Source organism: Nipponia nippon, unplaced genomic scaffold, assembly GCF_047370975.1.
Source record: "Nipponia nippon isolate SJK-2023a ecotype South Korea unplaced genomic scaffold, ASM4737097v1 scaffold_9, whole genome shotgun sequence".
NCBI classification, from domain to species: domain Eukaryota; kingdom Metazoa; phylum Chordata; class Aves; order Pelecaniformes; family Threskiornithidae; genus Nipponia; species Nipponia nippon.
The window spans coordinates 38,415,154-38,432,354 of NW_028262413.1; the positions used below are offsets into that span (position 1 = coordinate 38,415,154).

Below are 17,201 nucleotides of genomic sequence, written 5' to 3' on the forward strand. Positions count from 1 at the left end.
TTGCATCAAATTACTGTATGCAATCTGTAAAACTAGTTTTTTAGTATTAGAATATCCAATGATAAAATAACATCATTACAAGTCTTGTATTCTCATTTTCACATTGTACATTTTTGTATAGGTACATATGTATATACAGTGGCTATTTCCATAACCAGCTCTCTGTTCCAAAACAGCCCTTCTGAATTAAGAGAGATTCTGGAAAGATCTGTTTATTGCTGAATTTGACTTAGTGTTTCTTCAGTGCAGCAGTCTGCAGTGTTAAGTCCATTAATTCTCCATGGCTCATCCAGAAAGTCAAGACAATGGCAATATGAATCCAGCTTTGCTGATGTACTTCAAAAAATATAGCAGCAATTTGTGTCCATCGGGTCACTCCATGGTCATTTTGGAAAGAAGTGTAAGCTGGGACTACAGCAGCAGCTTTACTGTCTTTTTAGGACACGTTGAGGAAAAACATACGCAAGAAGATCATAATGAGTAAGGATGTTCCAGTTCAAAAAATGAATTTTACTACATGAGAAAGGGAGGGGTGAAAAGACAAAGCAATTAATCACAAGATCCTATTTAAAACAATCTTTTCAATATACAGAGTACTTCTTCCACTTGATGTTTTGTTAAGATGAAAAGCTAAATTACATTTGGCCAATAACAATGCAGAGAAAATAGCTTTTCTGGTACCTCTCCAACAAGTTAGTTCTGTTTTTACATGTTCATGTAATTTCACAGAATTTAACTGCCGCCAATAGTGAGCTGAAGTCCGCTGACACGCTGACACATTCGAGATCATCACGTGACCTTATGTATAAAATATGATTTCTGGTATCTGTCCATCTTCTATTGATGTACCATTGTTGTTACCTGGTGAACTATAAAAGACAAAGCATGTTTTGCTAGCAGTAGGAGATTCGTGGATCACTTTCTTCAAACCTTTTGTTCCATAGTGGGAATCAGGACCCTGAAAAACATCAGAAGAGATTAGCAACTGAATGCAAACAGGCAGCAAGTCCCATAAAATGTTGAGGTTCAAACACTACTGACTTAGGTTATTTTAACAGTATAACATTTCTGTACCCACATCATGTACGTTGTATACAAAATCACAGACAACAGATTAATGTCTAAATAAAAAAAGAGTTTCTCTGACTGCAGACCTAAACCACTTGATTTTATCCAACTGGTAATGAATGAATATTTTCTAGTTTTTCCCCTTGTCATACAGGTTGTCTATATTCACACTTAGTTCCCTGCCTCAGCTTCTTTCAGTGTGCAACATTTTTTTCCAACCCACTCAACTTTGATTTCTGTATAGGGAATTATATTTAAAAGAATATTAAAAGATTTTTGAGAAAACATTGAATAAATAAATTTGTCCATAACATTAAGGGAAGACTTTCCTAGAACAAGTAATTCTCTCCTATATTTCAGCACTAGTATATAAAAAGTGATAAAAGAAAACTTTGTTTTCTTGACTCTAGTTAGTGCTTAGAATACCCTTGATAAAAGAAATCAAACTTAAATTTCAATAGAGAGCTGCCAGATTAAATATTCTAGATAGTGCTTTTGCCCACACAGAACCAGTGACTTCCATTACAACTCATTCTAACTCTTACACGAAGCCAGAAAGTGGGAAGGCACAAAGGATCCAGTTATGAATTCTGTGCTGTGGCACAGAAGAGAGCTACCAGTCTTAAAAAGCTACTGTGGAGTTTAACTACAGCCTTCCTTAGCACTAAACTTAAAATAAATTCAAGATCTAGACAACACTTTCCCATCAGAAGACAGACAAAAGAACAACTCTTGCATCAAAATAACATTTTCTTCTGTACTGTTAGGCATTCTTACTTTCAGCGTTGCACAAGCTGTGTAGCAAACCGTTGGCAAAATCTCTATAGGTTCTTTGAACATAACTCTGAATGTACTGGCTGTTCCATCACAACTAAATCCAGTATCGTTTTGGCCTAGCGTTTGATTCTTCTCGTAATCAATTATCTGTACAAAAACATAAAAATAGTATTTTTAGGTTTACAAGCTTGAGAAAGATTCTTATTGTACGCATATTAGAAGATTACAAGCAAACACTTGCCTACTCCACCCAGTTTAATTGCAAGGATAGTGCAATCTCAGAACTGGAAAATAGGTGTCATTTCCCGATACCATCAGGGTTGACGCAGCAGCGTGCTGAACAATGGCTTGCAAGTTTTACAGAGGCTGTCCGATCTGTGGGCTAGATTCAACACTGCTCCAACCAGGTTATAGACTTTGCTTGGGAGTTGAAGAACAGCTCTTACATGAAGGTCAGAAGCTGAAGGTCTGTTACATACATAGTCCTGTACTTTGATTTACTCATCTTTGTACACCCACACGGCCCACGAGGGAAGCATATTCACTGGCTGTGGCTCATTTAGAAAACAAGTTTTTACAGCTAACGTACAGCAGTCAACGATACATTCTTACAAGACAGCAGGAACTTGCACTGCTACGTTTTACACAATTTATTTCTATTCTAGATTCAGTATAAAAATTAGACTATGCATTATTTCTTTTGCCTTCAATTTTAGTGGCGAACAGGAATCACTAACTAAGATGTAGTAACAGCAGATACCTCACTTCTCATTTTGGATAGCAATCCTGATTCATGCTGCTGAACACCTCTTGCAGAAGTCAGATATCAGAGCTTTAGAGTGACATGAATACCTCTCATGATTACTGCACTAACATGAATCATATCAATTTTAGTATTTTATTATTAAATTGCCATATAAATTTAATATTGCACAAATGAGATGAAGCCCTATTCTAGGCAAAACGTGGCTCTAATTCCCCCCCCCGTCCACAATCAATAGAAATATTAACAATTATAATGCTGAAGTCCTAAGCCCCTTTCACATAAAAGAATTGTTTGCAATATACATTATCACTATTTTAAGACAAGTATTAAACATTTAACTCTGGAGCTCTGCTAGTACTGATGCAGGTCCAAGAAGAAAGGTAGAGACGCAGGACTTGAATATCTGTCTGAAAAGATTGTGACAAGAAAGTTTAAGATTTGTCAGGAATTGGGGATACTTCCAGAATAAAGAGAATCAGTATACAATGGACGGGCTTCATCTGAATCATAAAAGTACAGAAGACAAATACACTGTCATTTAAATAGGATGCCCAGAAATGAACGGAAACAGCAGTTCCAGCACATGCTAGAGGTCTATGAAGTAAGATAGGGACAATGGAATTTCTGGCCCTAAATGAAGTCACAGATTCTTTGTTTCACAAAATTTCCCACACACCTAATATCAATGTGATGCGATACTAGCAGGTTACGAAATACACGGCACAGAGTAAACCTCTGCCAGTCACTGAATGCTAACACCTTGTTAGAAAGCTTAGAATCAAATCAAAACTAATCTCAGTAAGAAAGAGAATTCAAATGGACTGAATTTCCACACTTAAAAGGAAAAAATATCGTGCTGGATCAATATTACTGGAGGACAATCCTGACCACAATATGCTGAGAGATCAAACAGGCTACAAAGGCAGGAAATACAATTTTAGAGGTGTCTTCAATTATCTGCTCAGACTGGGCAAGTGTCATACCAGGACACGAAGCAGGGGTGACATTTTTAGATGCTATCACTGACCATTTCATGACCTTGCTAACCAATTGCTCAGTAGGAAGAAACGCAACCCTTGATTTGGTACTGAGTGATGAGCAGGATCAGATTCAAAGTTTCATAATGGAAACACTATGTAACAGTGTCCATAACAGAGTCAATGCTCCCACATGAACAACAAAAGCAAATCCACCACAGCTCTGCTAAATTTCAAAAAGAGAAAAATGAGGAAGCTTGTTCAAAAGAAGCTAAAAGGAACAATTAAGAAAAAACAAATCCTTATAAGAATCTTGCAGACTACTGAAGGACATCACATGCCCAAGTACAGTATCGGTACATACCACCTATTCGGAAAGGCTTGAGAAAAGGGGGAAAAAGTTGGCATGGCTGATCAGCAAGAGGCTATTACTGGAAATAAACATACAAAGAAGAACATCCTACAGAAATATGAAGTTGTGTGCAGATTAAAATAGAAATGTTCAAACTGACAGATTAAAATGTAAAAAATACAATTAAGCAGGCCAAAAGAAGGCTTAGGAACAGCTATCTGAAAGCATCAAAACCAATGTTAGATCATGCTTTCAACACAGCAGTAGCAAAAAGCCCTACAGACTCTGGTGGGCTAAGCAGCATGAAGATATAAAATGAGTAGCAGCAGGATAAGGTCTTCACATAGAGCCTGGAGAACAGCAATACAAATAAATCATTTACCAGCAGAAGAAACTGGGGAGATTTCCATGCTGGGAAAGTGTTTTCAGCAAACCTAAAACTGAATTAACTTTACAGAAGAAGTTATGGTAACAGTAACACACAACGTTCTGCCTAAGACTGAATCAGTAGCAAATAAGATGTCAATCTTTCTAAAAAGCTCTGGGCAAGGACAAGACTCTAAGCCCCAATACGTGCACCAGGCGAGCTAAGAATGTAATAAATACCCAATCGGGTCAGACAAATGGTCAAATATGCTCCCACAGTGGCAAGAGAAGATGTTGCTGAGGGTTAGCACGCTAGTCTGGGCTCTGCTGTCTGTTTCCCCAGCATCCACAACTGTTCTACTAGGGGGGCTACAGCGCACATCTGCCTTCTGTTCCTTCTGGAATCTTCTAATTTTTTGCTATTGATGAATGAACATGTTCCAACACCATCAGATTCAAAACAGGTCATCTGCTTCCTGTGGCAGTATGTTTAGTATCCTCTGCATTGAAAAAACACTCTTACCTGTTTTGATCTTCTGTTAGTATCAGTAAGAGTCTCCTAGTTGTAATATTCTGGGGTTTGGTGAATAACAAACAGTTCTGCATTTACCTTATCCATTGCCCTCATGATTTTAGAAGCACTGCTCACACCTCCCCATAGCCTCCTCCTACAAACTGGATAGTCCTAGCCTTTTTGGTCTCCCTTCATAAAGCAGCAGCTCTATACCCCTAAATCATTTTAATTACCCTTTTCTCTACCTTCTAATTCTACTGAGTGAGATTGGGAACTGCACACCATACTCAAAATGTCACCATACCTAGCTTTCACACAGCAACACAATGCCACCTCTTATCCTGGTTTCAGTATCTTCCCGATGACACCGTGGGCTTTTTTAGCAGTCACTACATGTTGTGTCACTGATTTCAGAGAGCTGTTGATGACAAATCCAAGATCTCTTTCCTGAACTACTAGAAACTTTAATAAAGGACAGACTTTGTGCACAACTGAACAGATTACAGAGCTGTGAAATTCCTCTGCAGAAAGCTTACAGGAATTCAAGGTTAGACTGGACAAGTATCCTGAAGAAAGATTCACCAGAAGCTACTAAACAGAGAAAGCCAATCAGTCTCAGGAAATGCCTACACTGAAGATGACTGAAGGACAGGAGAATACAGCAGAAAGGGAGAAGAGTTTCATATTATTCTTACTCTTCCCTAGTCATCTGCTGATGACCACTGTTGAGGACAAAACACAGGTTAGATTCCTGGCCTATCAGATTGCTCCTACTCAATTCAAATACACACCAAACCTTCTGCAAGTACAAGTGTAGTTTCTGCATAGGCCTATTTAAACAGAATATACTGTACCTGTATATTAACTTGATAGTCTGTGGGTCCATGAATAGATCCATATAATCCAAATCCCACTATGGAAATTCTTCTATTAACTGTGAACCTAGTAAGACACAAGCCAAGAAAGGTATTTAAACAACTGTGATGGGTGTGTTACCTTATTCCCAGTCAAATAGGAAAAGGACTCCCACTGAAGAGCAGGGAAGTAAACTGAACATGACATTAATTTTTTTTTCAATAACACTTTATTTAGATTTCGATAGTAAGAAAAATGCTTTGTAACGTATCGGCCTTATACGCTAAAGCTTTGCTAATCCCTCAAGATATTCAGTATCACTAAACAAAAAATAACCAGATTCTTTTGAATATCTCCAAAATAAAAGCAGAGCAAGACTCAGTATTTTAAAAAAGAATATGCACCCAATCACTCTAGAATGCACCCACTCCTCCTGAACTTTGTTCTTTGCTACTTTATGTGCGCAACAGCCTAAGTTATTTTAAAAAAAAAGGAAAACATCAAACATGCCCAAATAGAACCAGCATGTTTGTTACTGTATCTTATGCCAAAAAGTTGAAGTTGAGTAATATGTTCCCTTTCTTCTCAGACTTCTCTGTCTCTCCTCCAAATAGTTTCAAAAGCCATACCTAATCCGATCACTTGTTCCACTGTAGCCCCAGCGACTCTCCACTTGCTGGAACCTATTAATGCTGCATTCTTTTCCTCTAAGGCAACATCTTGGTCGGTCAATATAATCTACTTTAGGTTTAGGATTGACAGTAAAATGCAGAAAGAGATTTACTACTTCTCGATCTGACAAGATTCCAGACTGAGCAGGGCCTGTGAAAAGAAAAAACTCCTAAGATGATTTGAAGAATTACTCCAACTGTTGTGTTTAAACCACACATATTTGCAAACTGAAGATGACAATATTTTCCAACGACTAGAGCATATTCTGCAGAACGTTTTGCTTTCATTTGTGCATCGTAACTTTTATTAGTATGATATTAATAACAGAACAGAGTATTAAGCATCTAAACACTCACAGGTGAACAGTGCAGAGATATGGTCTAACAGTAAGACAAAGAACCCCAAAACTCACCTGCTGCAAACTCTTCAATAGTCATTAATGGAAAACGGATTAAGGAAAGAGCTCTTCCAAGGACTTTCTGTTTGTTTCCAAATGTCACAGGCAGTTGTTGTCTTTGACATTCTGCTTCTGCCCAACGAACAACAGCTCCAAAGAGTCTACTTTCTCGAATACTAAGGGTATCTCTTTCTAGAACTGCACATAATGTGTCTAAAGAAAAAAAAAGTAACAGATTTACATCAGTTTTCATCCAAACCAGTAACACTGCTACACATTAAGTAAGCTTAAAACGTTAAGCAAGTGAACACTAAGAACACTCATAATAAGACATCAAAGATAAGACGTTATGTACAACAAAATCTCCCAATGGTGTATAGACTCCAAAGTAAAAAAATAATCTTCCTGCTACAAAAACAGCATATGAACTTTCTTCTTGATTCCTAAGAGTGTGACTATATATAATCTATTCAGTGACAACCAATATGCTAAAGAATTTCCATGGCTAGGGCAAGATCAAAACTGAAGTGACCAAGCAGTGAATGCACACTACTAAAAAACCAAGTTATTCATGAGGACACTGTCATATTCTCATCCGAGTAGCCACCTGCCAATCTGCATCAACTATAGACACTAGCAGCTGTGGCGCACACAAAACCAGATTAAAGATACATGAAAGTGATCTTAAACATTGAGGTATTTGCCACCCACAAAGCTTGAAGGTGGAACACAGAATGTGAGGCAAGGTACTCTCACGTGTTTTACAGAAGCAAGTTTTCCTGTATTTCTTATTCATTCTGACATTTTATGAATAACAGGTATGCAAAAATTCTCAGTTTATCACAGAACACAAACCTGAAAAAAAAAATGTGTTTTCATATTCTGAATTTTCTGTCTTCTTTGGGAATTTTTATATACCATGAATTTAAGCGAGGCATGTTTGCGGTCATAGAAAATATCATACTGGAAAGTCAAAACAGATTGGGACTTCTCAAGAGTAGAGATGAGCACTCACAGTCTGGGTACAAATGCCACTGAACATGAGTTAACAATGACTTTATGATTTCTTTAAGCAGCTGGAATACCATCCTTCAGTCTGAGTTTTTCACACAGTCTAGCTGAATTGGAGTAAAATCTTAGACACATATAGAAACAATGACATTAAGTAAGCAAATTTACAACTGCTAGCTTTTCATAAAAGATGAAACACAGAAACCAGAAGTTTAGATATTTTTTTTTAAACAGATTTCTTAAACTGTACCTGATCTATGCAACTCTGAACAGAGAAGTGCCATGCAGCAACAAAACAGTATGATTCCTGTTACATGCAAAAAGCAGGTGTGGATCCCTCAGGGATGAGACACAACACTCAGCAAGTGAAGGCTCTGGCTTTAATGAAAGCGTAGTGTTACCACAGTGAGAGCCCCGGGACACCAACACTAATCAAATAGGGACCCAACACAGTGGAACCCTGCTCGGGAGTGAGGCTCCAAGGAAAGCACTGCAGGGGTGGATAATAAAACTTGTGCTGATTAACGTATCATACATATGCAATGTCCTGTTTTGCTCATTAGCAAACTTGCTGATGCAATGCAGGTGCTGTTGTCCAAATTCCAATATCTGCAGCTAGCTGTCACATTGGTGCCCATGCAAAGGTGGGTGCAGATGGGGAGGGAAGCGAACTACCCCAGGTTACCATGACAAGGAGGTAAGATATACCGGGGACTCTACATACTCAGATAGGGAAAGCGAACTATCCTGGGTTACCATAACAAAGTCTTCTCACAGCCTACAATTCCCTTCAGAAGTTTCATGCTTAGGACACACAAAGTAACTTACCTATATCAATATCAGTAAAGCCTTCTGCACTTATTGCATCCATAGTACTTTTGTCTATTGTGTCAAGACAAAGACTAGCAAGCTGAGGTTCATCAAACAAACGAGCCTAAAACGGTAAAGAAATACATCTTAAGCATAAAGTTGACAAACCACTAATCTTAAAAAGCTAGTATTTTTACTCTAGTATAGATCTAAATTAAAATAGGTTGATTTGTCTAAGTACTCTGTGTTTATACCTTGCAGAGCACTTAAATTCTCAAAGGAGTACATAATTAAGGAGAATTCACTACATGCAAGTTTTCCTTCGTGCTTATGTTTGTAGTTTTGGCAATATAACTAAAAAAAGTACACATCAAATCCACTATAGTGAATCAAAGCACAGTCTTAACAAAAAACGATTAAGAGATTCATGCAAATACACTGTAGAATAAACTAGCTCCACTTGAAGTGTCCCAGTCCATTGCATATTAAAACAAGAAAAAAAAAAAGCTTTCCTCCACATTACTAAGAAGCTGAGTCTGTAAAAATGCTAACAGAGCAACAAGACATTTTCATACATAAGTTAGGCTATGTGATGGCAAACCCACTGTGAAATCATATTTAGTCATTTCCCTCCAAATACCTATTTTCCTAGTAAATCAAAACTAAGCTTAAATTTACCTACTTGAGTAAGCAGCATAAAGGCATTATCTGCTCGGAGGTGCTTCGTTAGAAAATCCACACAATGTGCTTCCAAGGCTGGGACTGCATACTTCTTAGCAGTGTATAAAGTAGTCATGACTGTTTCTGGACCAATTTGAACTTCATCTGAATAAAGAAACCTAGAAATCAATACACAAATATAGATCATAAAAACATATCTTGAGGGGGGCAGTCAAGCACAACGTAACAGTCTCTCTCTTTGCATTTAGAAAACAGGTCAAAGCTTTGCACTGTCAACATGCAACAGTTCACCATGTAGCATTTTTACAAATTAATAAGCTAGTTAAAGGGTTGAAGAAAGAATATTACGTTAACCTAATGGCATACATTTGTTTTAAATACCTATTACTCCCCAAGACTGATCTGGCTGTACTAGTTATACATAGCTACCAAACTGTAAACAACAGCTGAGCTGCAGAATGACTTAACATACAAATGCACGCTCTTTTGATTACTAGGAAGAGCTGTATTTCTAAATATCAATACATAACCCTCTATGGCTATATTACTGAACTTAATTTACTGACAGTGCACACTAGCTACCGTGCCATGAGGAGAATAGTGTCAAGCACTTATACTGCGATAACATCTAATCTCAAAGTTACCATTCCATACTGTTCAGAGGAGAGGAAAGGGAGTAATATTCTAGCAGACGACCTTGACTCTTCTATTCCTGCCATAGCAAAACACTCTGGCTTGTCTCCACTGTTTGAGGCTAGATGATTGGTTGAGATTTTATCATAAGTTGTGAACCAAAAGGTAGAAGTCTCCACCAAAACCAGGACCCCCCCCCCCCCCCCCCCCGTTTCATAGCAGCTGTTATTCCAGACCAGACAAGATAAGATTTATTTTCAGGTTCTGTATGGAAAAGATCACCTTCTAAAAATAACTTTTCTTACAGGTGACATTGAAAATAATCTTAGCAATATTTCATCAGTTTTTCAGATAATAATCAAGAATAGCCTGTGATTTATAAAAATAAATTTTTGGTACACGAATAACCTCCTCACTTCCCCCCCCGCCCCCCAGCACACAGGTGATTAAACATAATAAAGCAGGGCACATGAGCAAATGCAGGAACAAAGACTTCCACAATGAAGACCAAGCCTTTCCTTTGTATTTCTTAATATTTTTTTGTTCAGAACCTCCTGGAAATGAATGGCAAGCAACAAGTAGAGACAGACAACATGTTTAGAAGAGTTTTTAATGTAACAATAACCAGTTTGTATTTAACAGAAGAAACGTGTGAAAGTAATGGACTCGAACTTGTTTGCAACATGGGGAGATCTAAGTAATAGAAACCTAGAATTAAGGTTTCAGCTAAAGTTCTTCACTGTTTATATTTCTTACATTCCAAGAAAACTCTAATTCTCAGTAATTGATAACACACAACTAAATATGGCCTTCAACATTAAATTTGCTGACACTTAACAACGGGTACGTATTTACCCTTACAATACTCCAATCCATTCAAATGGCCAGCTTTCCTGTCAGTCAGGAAATGTGACTGATGCTCTAGATTAATTCTTTAAACTGGATTTATATCAAACAGCTTTTGGAAAGAATGAGTTTAATTAAACGCTAACATTTGTGTTAGTAAAAGTTTCATACAGTTAATTTAGAACTGATTTATGAAAGCTATAAACTATTATCTGTCGATGAAAATGATGGGTTGCCTTACCAGTCACAATCACTGACAAATTTACTTTTAAGAAACTAACATCTCATAGGTACAGTTTTGTATACCAAATTGACAAGTAGTTCATTAAAGAACTAGAATAGCATGTTTAGATTTTGGTTTTAGATTTTAAAAAAATCTGTTTCAAAATGCCCTAACCTTCCTTGTATGCCTTTATAGGAGCTTGGAGTCCAAATCACATGAGTTGAACATTAACAGGATGTAAAAAAAAAAAAAACAAACCCCAAAAAAACCCCACACAACCAAAACCACAGCATTACCATGCAAACCACATTATAAATTTTACCTAATTCTTAAAAAAAAAATTCACCAAGTTGCCTTTGGAACATGATTTTGATTTTATTCTTTGAATGTGTCCAACCTGAAGCCATTGAACTGACCCACCAGAGGAGCTTATCTGGCTTGTGGTTCACTTTCTAGTACGCCTTCTTAAGAATCAGGGTGCAGTTCCAAATCACACTTTTCTGACCCTTGCTTTTGCAGGAATTTTGCAGGCTTTCCCCTCATATGATCAGAAACCAATTACATGGCCAAGTGACAGGAATTCAGGTGTGGTAACAGTGCATATACAGGCAGATCTTTCATTGATGTGAGATCTATGAGCTACAGGATGCTTTTTCATCCCACAGACACACTTGAGGCTCTATGCTCTAATACCGCCCCCCCCCCCCCCCCATATGGCTCGATATATGTTAAGAGACACTCTTCAACTGAAAGTGTGTCAATGACAAACTAATGGGACTTAAATGATTAAAGTTCTGCCAACTAAAATTCGCACAGCATCTCAGGCTCACCCTGTTGACCTCATTATCTGTTTCTACACACCAGTCACCACAGAGCATAACAACTCATAGTCCCAGAACACACGATATAGTTACATGCTTTGAAAATGAGGAAACTCATGGCAAGAAGTATCCAAATACACTAAGAAAGTCACATTGTCAGTTTTTGTGTCTAATATTTCAAGTTTTTGACAATGCCAATACTTTTCTGCAATTTTCAAAGCCAAACAGTAGTCTTTTACAAATACTAAAAAGTGTGAGTTTACAAAGTTAAAAGGTAGCTGTAAAAACTGTGAAAAATAGTGAAGTACCTTGTTCTAGGATATGGTATAATCCTATTTCTCTTAAGTATATAGATGGATGATCATGACGCATTCATCTACTCTAGGTGTGTCCTCTCTCTAAAAATCTCTCTGCCCATGTGCCAAGAGCTCTGTCTCTGGGTTAACTCTTCCATTTGTGGCACACCTGAATTAGCAACCCTTTATGTTTATACCACTGTTCCTCCTCCACTTAACTCAGTGGGGCTCAAGATCACTCATCCTTCCCCCTTGTCTTCTTCCCTCCTCTCCTCCCCTTCAAGACACTTGCTCTTTAGATCTTGACTGATTTTATTGTCATCCAGGATGGGGGGGGTATGTGCATAGTGGAAGAACACTTCTAGTGACTAGAACAAACAATTTTTCAAAGTGACTGCTCGATCATTCACTTTACATTTTATGCCACTTTTCCTTACTCTCAGGTTAGCACTTCTTTCTCCCCTAGTCTTAGCATCCTCCCAACAGCTGAAATATTTTCACCATTATAAAAGCTTACAGGAATCTTTTTCCAGTTAGTCATGATTACCCCTCTATTTACTGCTTGCCAAAGTCCTCTGCAAAGACATTTGGAAGATGGACTGCTAAATTTGTGCCATGTCGTCACTCTCCTTTATACTATGATCAAAGGACAAGTTAAATTACAGTAACATGTGAATGAAATTTGAAAAAAATCTTATTAAAACCAAAATGAAACCCTAAAGCAGAATCCTACTGAGACAACTTTTAATTTTCTTGATCACTGCTATTCAATTTGTACAGTTAGAAACAAAAAAAAAAGCTGTGTAATTGGGAAGCAGATTCAAACTTTGTGACTTCAATATTATCTCAGCTCTTCATCTGTCAAACTACTGAAGTAGTCAGCTGCTTTTAAAAAACTCCTCTGGCTCATGTTTGAAAACTCTTCAGGCAAGAGGAATACTGGATAACAAGCCAAAACACACACCACAGTCATTTCTAAGCCTTTAAGCTTGGCCAATTGTTTTCTAAGAAAGTTCTATCCCCTTCCACTGCCAGTTTTAAAAGGCTTCCCTTTTCCCATCTTTACAATTAAGATGTTAGCCCACAGACAAGGAGGACTACCCAGCTTTCTCTAGGGGAAAAAAGAAACCCTAAAACATATTACTGGAATTACAGTGGTAGTATCAATTAAAGTTTCAGTTCATTATTTTTAAATGCTTTAACTCCACAAATTTATTATTTTAGAGGCCCCTGTCAGAAAAAGTTAGCAATTGCAGCCAATTTTAAATTGTGTATGAACATATCCAAAAGAAAAAATCAAAAAACAGGCATCACATTAACTTGGTGACTATCAGATGTTTAAGTTGTTCAATTTCTAACTACTTTTTTCTTCGCCATAAACATAATTCTTGAACTACCATCTATTTTGTGACAAAACGCTAACACTGATGAAAACTTACATCATAGGACAGAGAAATGACACTCAGTCTCACTGGACAGATACAGATAGAACGAATTTTTTAAGAGAATCTGAAAATTTTTCACCAAAAAACCTCTTCCTTTGGCTTTAATTTACAAGTAGCATTTGTCAGTAGGTCTTTATGAAATACATCAACTACAGATAGGACCTAACAAACCACATGAGTAAATAAAACAGAAACTAGCTGTGGAACATTAAATAATTTGCAAATTATCCCTAAAAGCTTTTGCATCACTTAAACATTTCCTTTACCTTGATGTTCATTTACTATGTGTATTCAAAGATCCCAACTTAATTTCCAGCCAATACACCTCAAATCGGTCTTTACAAAGATTAAAGAAAGGTCCTATAAAAGGCAACCATCGTTATCTGACCAGTTTACTAATGATAGATAAAAAGGGACCAACAGTGCAAGGTGTAATTCTTGCCTCTTCTGGCCAACACCAGGAAAAAAAACAGGCTGTCTTGTAGTTGGTATACTTTAAAAACAGTGTATATGAGCATGGAAGAAGTCCAGTATTGCTCTGTATTAAAAGAAGCTCTCCTTAGGTATGCTTTTAACAAGATGTTGCAATTTATATTATTCCAATATAAGATAGATAGATAGATAGATATATGGGATATAAGCTATATATATATAAAAATATGGGAGAATGTCCTAAAAAGCTGCTATGTATTTCATACCAACGACGACATCAAACCTGATATGTTTCAACAGTTCATCAGTCTGGTGATACTTAGACAAGATACAAGTATAATCAGTTTACTTAGGTAAGTCCCCTGGCCATTACATACTAGGAGCTCTACCAACACAAGATGGCTTTTGTTTGCTTCTAACAACATCTCTTCATTCACTTCTACAGTTTTCAAATACCATCCTTCTTATCTTTACTTAGAACTCTCCTGCTTCCGTGTTTATATTTTTATCTAGACAAACTTCTCTCATAAAATCCATTTTTCACTGTCCAGTGTTTTTTCCACATATATACAAACACATATATGTGCACATTCATTTACTTTTAACCTTTGAAACCATTTTGCTTGAAAGACACTTAGCATATCTTCCACTCTGCTACACAAACTCGTCACCTTGCCACTCCCTCTTTGCTAAGAATCCACAAAATACAGTTCATTTGCTAATGGAAAGAGAGAGACATTGCTGCTGCATGGTGGATTTTGTGTTCCGCCCCCCCCCAATCAGTTACTGCAACTCCTGTGCCCATGATTACTAAAAGGACTAGGTGACTTCTTCTCACCGTTCTTATATGTTAGTCCTCAAAACAAAGAGAAAGTTCCTAAGACTTTGAAGCTTTTTCCATTACAGAAAGCTTTGAGACACTACATATTTATTTCCAGGCAACAGTATTACTTGTTTCCTAAACATTCATTATAGAAATCTGTTTCATATATTTTATAGAGGTTTTGCCTAGCAGAGGAGTTTCTTTGAGAAAAACGTTAAGGTTAAGCAGTTTAGTCACACCACAGCCTGATGCACAAAGAAGTAATCAGTAATTGTTTCTATGACACCATAAATTTTATTTACCACTACATTGAGCAAAAAGAAATGGTAGATAAACTCATCAGTTTTGTGAGCATGAGAAGTAGCAGATCCTGTTCTGCCCAAATTAGAAATCACTAACCCATTTTACATACTTTTTGCCATCACTGCACTCATGGTCTCACTTGGGTGGTTTGTGTGTAAAAATCAGTTAGTTACTGCCTTCTGCTGCGTGTTCACTCTCCGCTCAAAAATATCTGAAATAAGTGTGATTACAATGGGTATTATGCTGGTAAAAAGATACAACAATTTATTACCACTACTGAAAAAGAAAAATGAACAGCAAAATGAATAAAATTTCAAACTAAGTATCAAACGAAATGAAAAACTTGGTACAACAGCCTCTGTGACTTCTTAGCCATTCTTCGAAGTTGGATGGACAGCTGCAACACTCAGAGGAACCACTAATTCCCATCACATTACTTAAAAAAAAAAAGGGGGGGGGGTGTCAAACAGCCAAACCAGCCACCCACCACTATCAAAGTACTTTTCTGAACGGACAATTAGCTGCCCTAAAATTAGGGCACTTCTCTTGGGGAAGGATGCAGAGGAAAGAGCACGAAGGAACCGGAGCGTGTTGGCGGGGCGGCGTGACCTTGCGTGCCAGCCCGCAAGGCGGGCAGGCGCCTCCCCTGCACCCCCCTCCGCGGACCCGCACAGCGCGGCCCGGCGGCGAGGCCGGGCTCTCCGGGGGCAGGAGCCAGGAGGGGCCGCGGAGCGAGGAAATGGCACCAGCGGCCCAGCGGAGCCCCCCGGCCCGGCCCCGCCGGCGGGAGGAGAGGCCCGCCCGGTGCCCCCGGCCCAGGAGCCCGCCCCCCCCCCCCCCCCGCAGCCTGACCTCAGGAGCGCCAGGAAGGCGGCGGGCTCCACGTCGGGCAGCTCGATCTCGGCCGAGGTGGTGGCCATGCCGCCGTTAAACATCGCGTCGAAGACGGCGCTGCCGGCCGCCAGGACGAAGCGGTGGGCGGGGATGCGCTGCTGGCCCGGCCCGGGGGGCGCCCCCCCGCCGCCGCTGCCGCCGCGGGGGCTGCCCTTGCCCACCACGAAGTGCACGTCGCTGAGGAGCTCGTTGGAGAAGAGGAAGGCGAAGCGCTCCCGCAGCGAGCCCTTGGTGGCCTGCCAGTTGTACAGCGGCTCCCGCTGCAGCACCGCGCCGGCCTCCGCGGCGGCGGCAACAGCAGCAGTGGCGGCGGCGGCGGGCGTCTCCACGGGCGCACCCGAGCCGCCGCCGGCGGCCGCCATCGCCGCCCTGAGGGGCCGGGCCGGGCCGCGCCGCTCCGTCCGCCGGCGGCACGCGAATCCCCGCCGCGCGCCCCGACGTCAGCCGCACGCCGCCCCTCCGCCGCGCATGCGCCCCCGCCCGGCGCAGGCTCGCGGGCGAAGCCGTTGCCGCCCGTCCGCCCTTCCCGCGCGGCCTGAGGGGAGGCGCGGGCGGGCGGGGAGAGCGGCGGTTGCCCGGGTCCGCCGGGGCCTCCAGGCCCTGTCCTGGGCCCGTGTCCCTTCTTTGTTTTATAAAGGCGGCTGAGACCCGCGTGTGCGGTGGGAATGCGCTTCCGGAGCCGCGAAGAGGGAAAAACCAGACATGCAAAGCACAGAGAGCGCTGTGACAGTCACCGGAATTTGCATCGTTACGTGTGGGAATGAATAAATCTTGCAGCTATTCTGTTTAGGCACGTGAAATGCAAATTCGTTTTTATAATACCCGATCCCTTATGGTAACAGGCAAAGCAAGAATTGATCACCTATGTTAACTATTTCCGAAATAACGTTGAAACATGAATAACTGTGGGCACGGTGTACCTTAGGATTCTTATACTAAAGACATCCATTTACAATGTGTCTCGACATCTCATGTTTTAAACTTGGGAAGAGGAAAAACAAAGCAAAACTAGCAATAGTGAATGTAGCAGAGAGGCAGTGTGGTTTTTGCACCTAAGGCAGTAGCCATCAAATTTAATGTCCTTGGGCCAGGGAATGTAGGGTGGCAAATTAACTTGGCAAATTCTGACAAGCAAAATAGGATCATTTTCCGTGTACGATCTTTTGGGAATTAAAGGGGAAAGAGAAAAAAGCTATGTTTGCGTTTTCACAGCGCTGTGAAACCAGACACTGTCAGTTG

General features: G+C 39.8%; 1 protein-coding gene across 1 annotated transcript; it reads right to left on the reverse strand.

Annotated features, from left to right (window-relative positions):
* Nucleotides 1-561: 561 nt before the first annotated feature.
* On the reverse strand, nt 562-16,400 carry BTBD1 (BTB domain containing 1). The gene is made up of 8 exons (XM_087745470.1): nt 15,921-16,400; nt 9,248-9,404; nt 8,584-8,689; nt 6,760-6,957; nt 6,305-6,497; nt 5,675-5,762; nt 1,846-1,992; nt 562-958 (listed from the first exon to the last, which is right to left on the reverse strand). Exons 1-8 carry the CDS (start codon nt 16,322-16,324, stop codon nt 800-802), a joined length of 1,452 nt encoding a protein of 483 aa, XP_087601596.1. The 5' UTR covers nt 16,325-16,400; the 3' UTR covers nt 562-799.
* Nucleotides 16,401-17,201: the final 801 nt, after the last annotated feature.

Coding starts and splice junctions, on each gene's coding strand:
- BTBD1 (XM_087745470.1), bottom strand. CDS start 16,324: ATGGCGGCCGCCGGCGGCGGCTCGGGTGCGCCCGTGGAGACGCCCGCC. Junction 6,958..8,583: donor CTTTACTGATATTGATATAG/GTAAGTTACTTT, acceptor TTTTTTCTTTAG/ACACATTATGTGCAGTTCTA. Junction 959..1,845: donor CAGCTTGTGCAACGCTGAAA/GTAAGAATGCCT, acceptor GATGTTTTTCAG/GGTCCTGATTCCCACTATGG.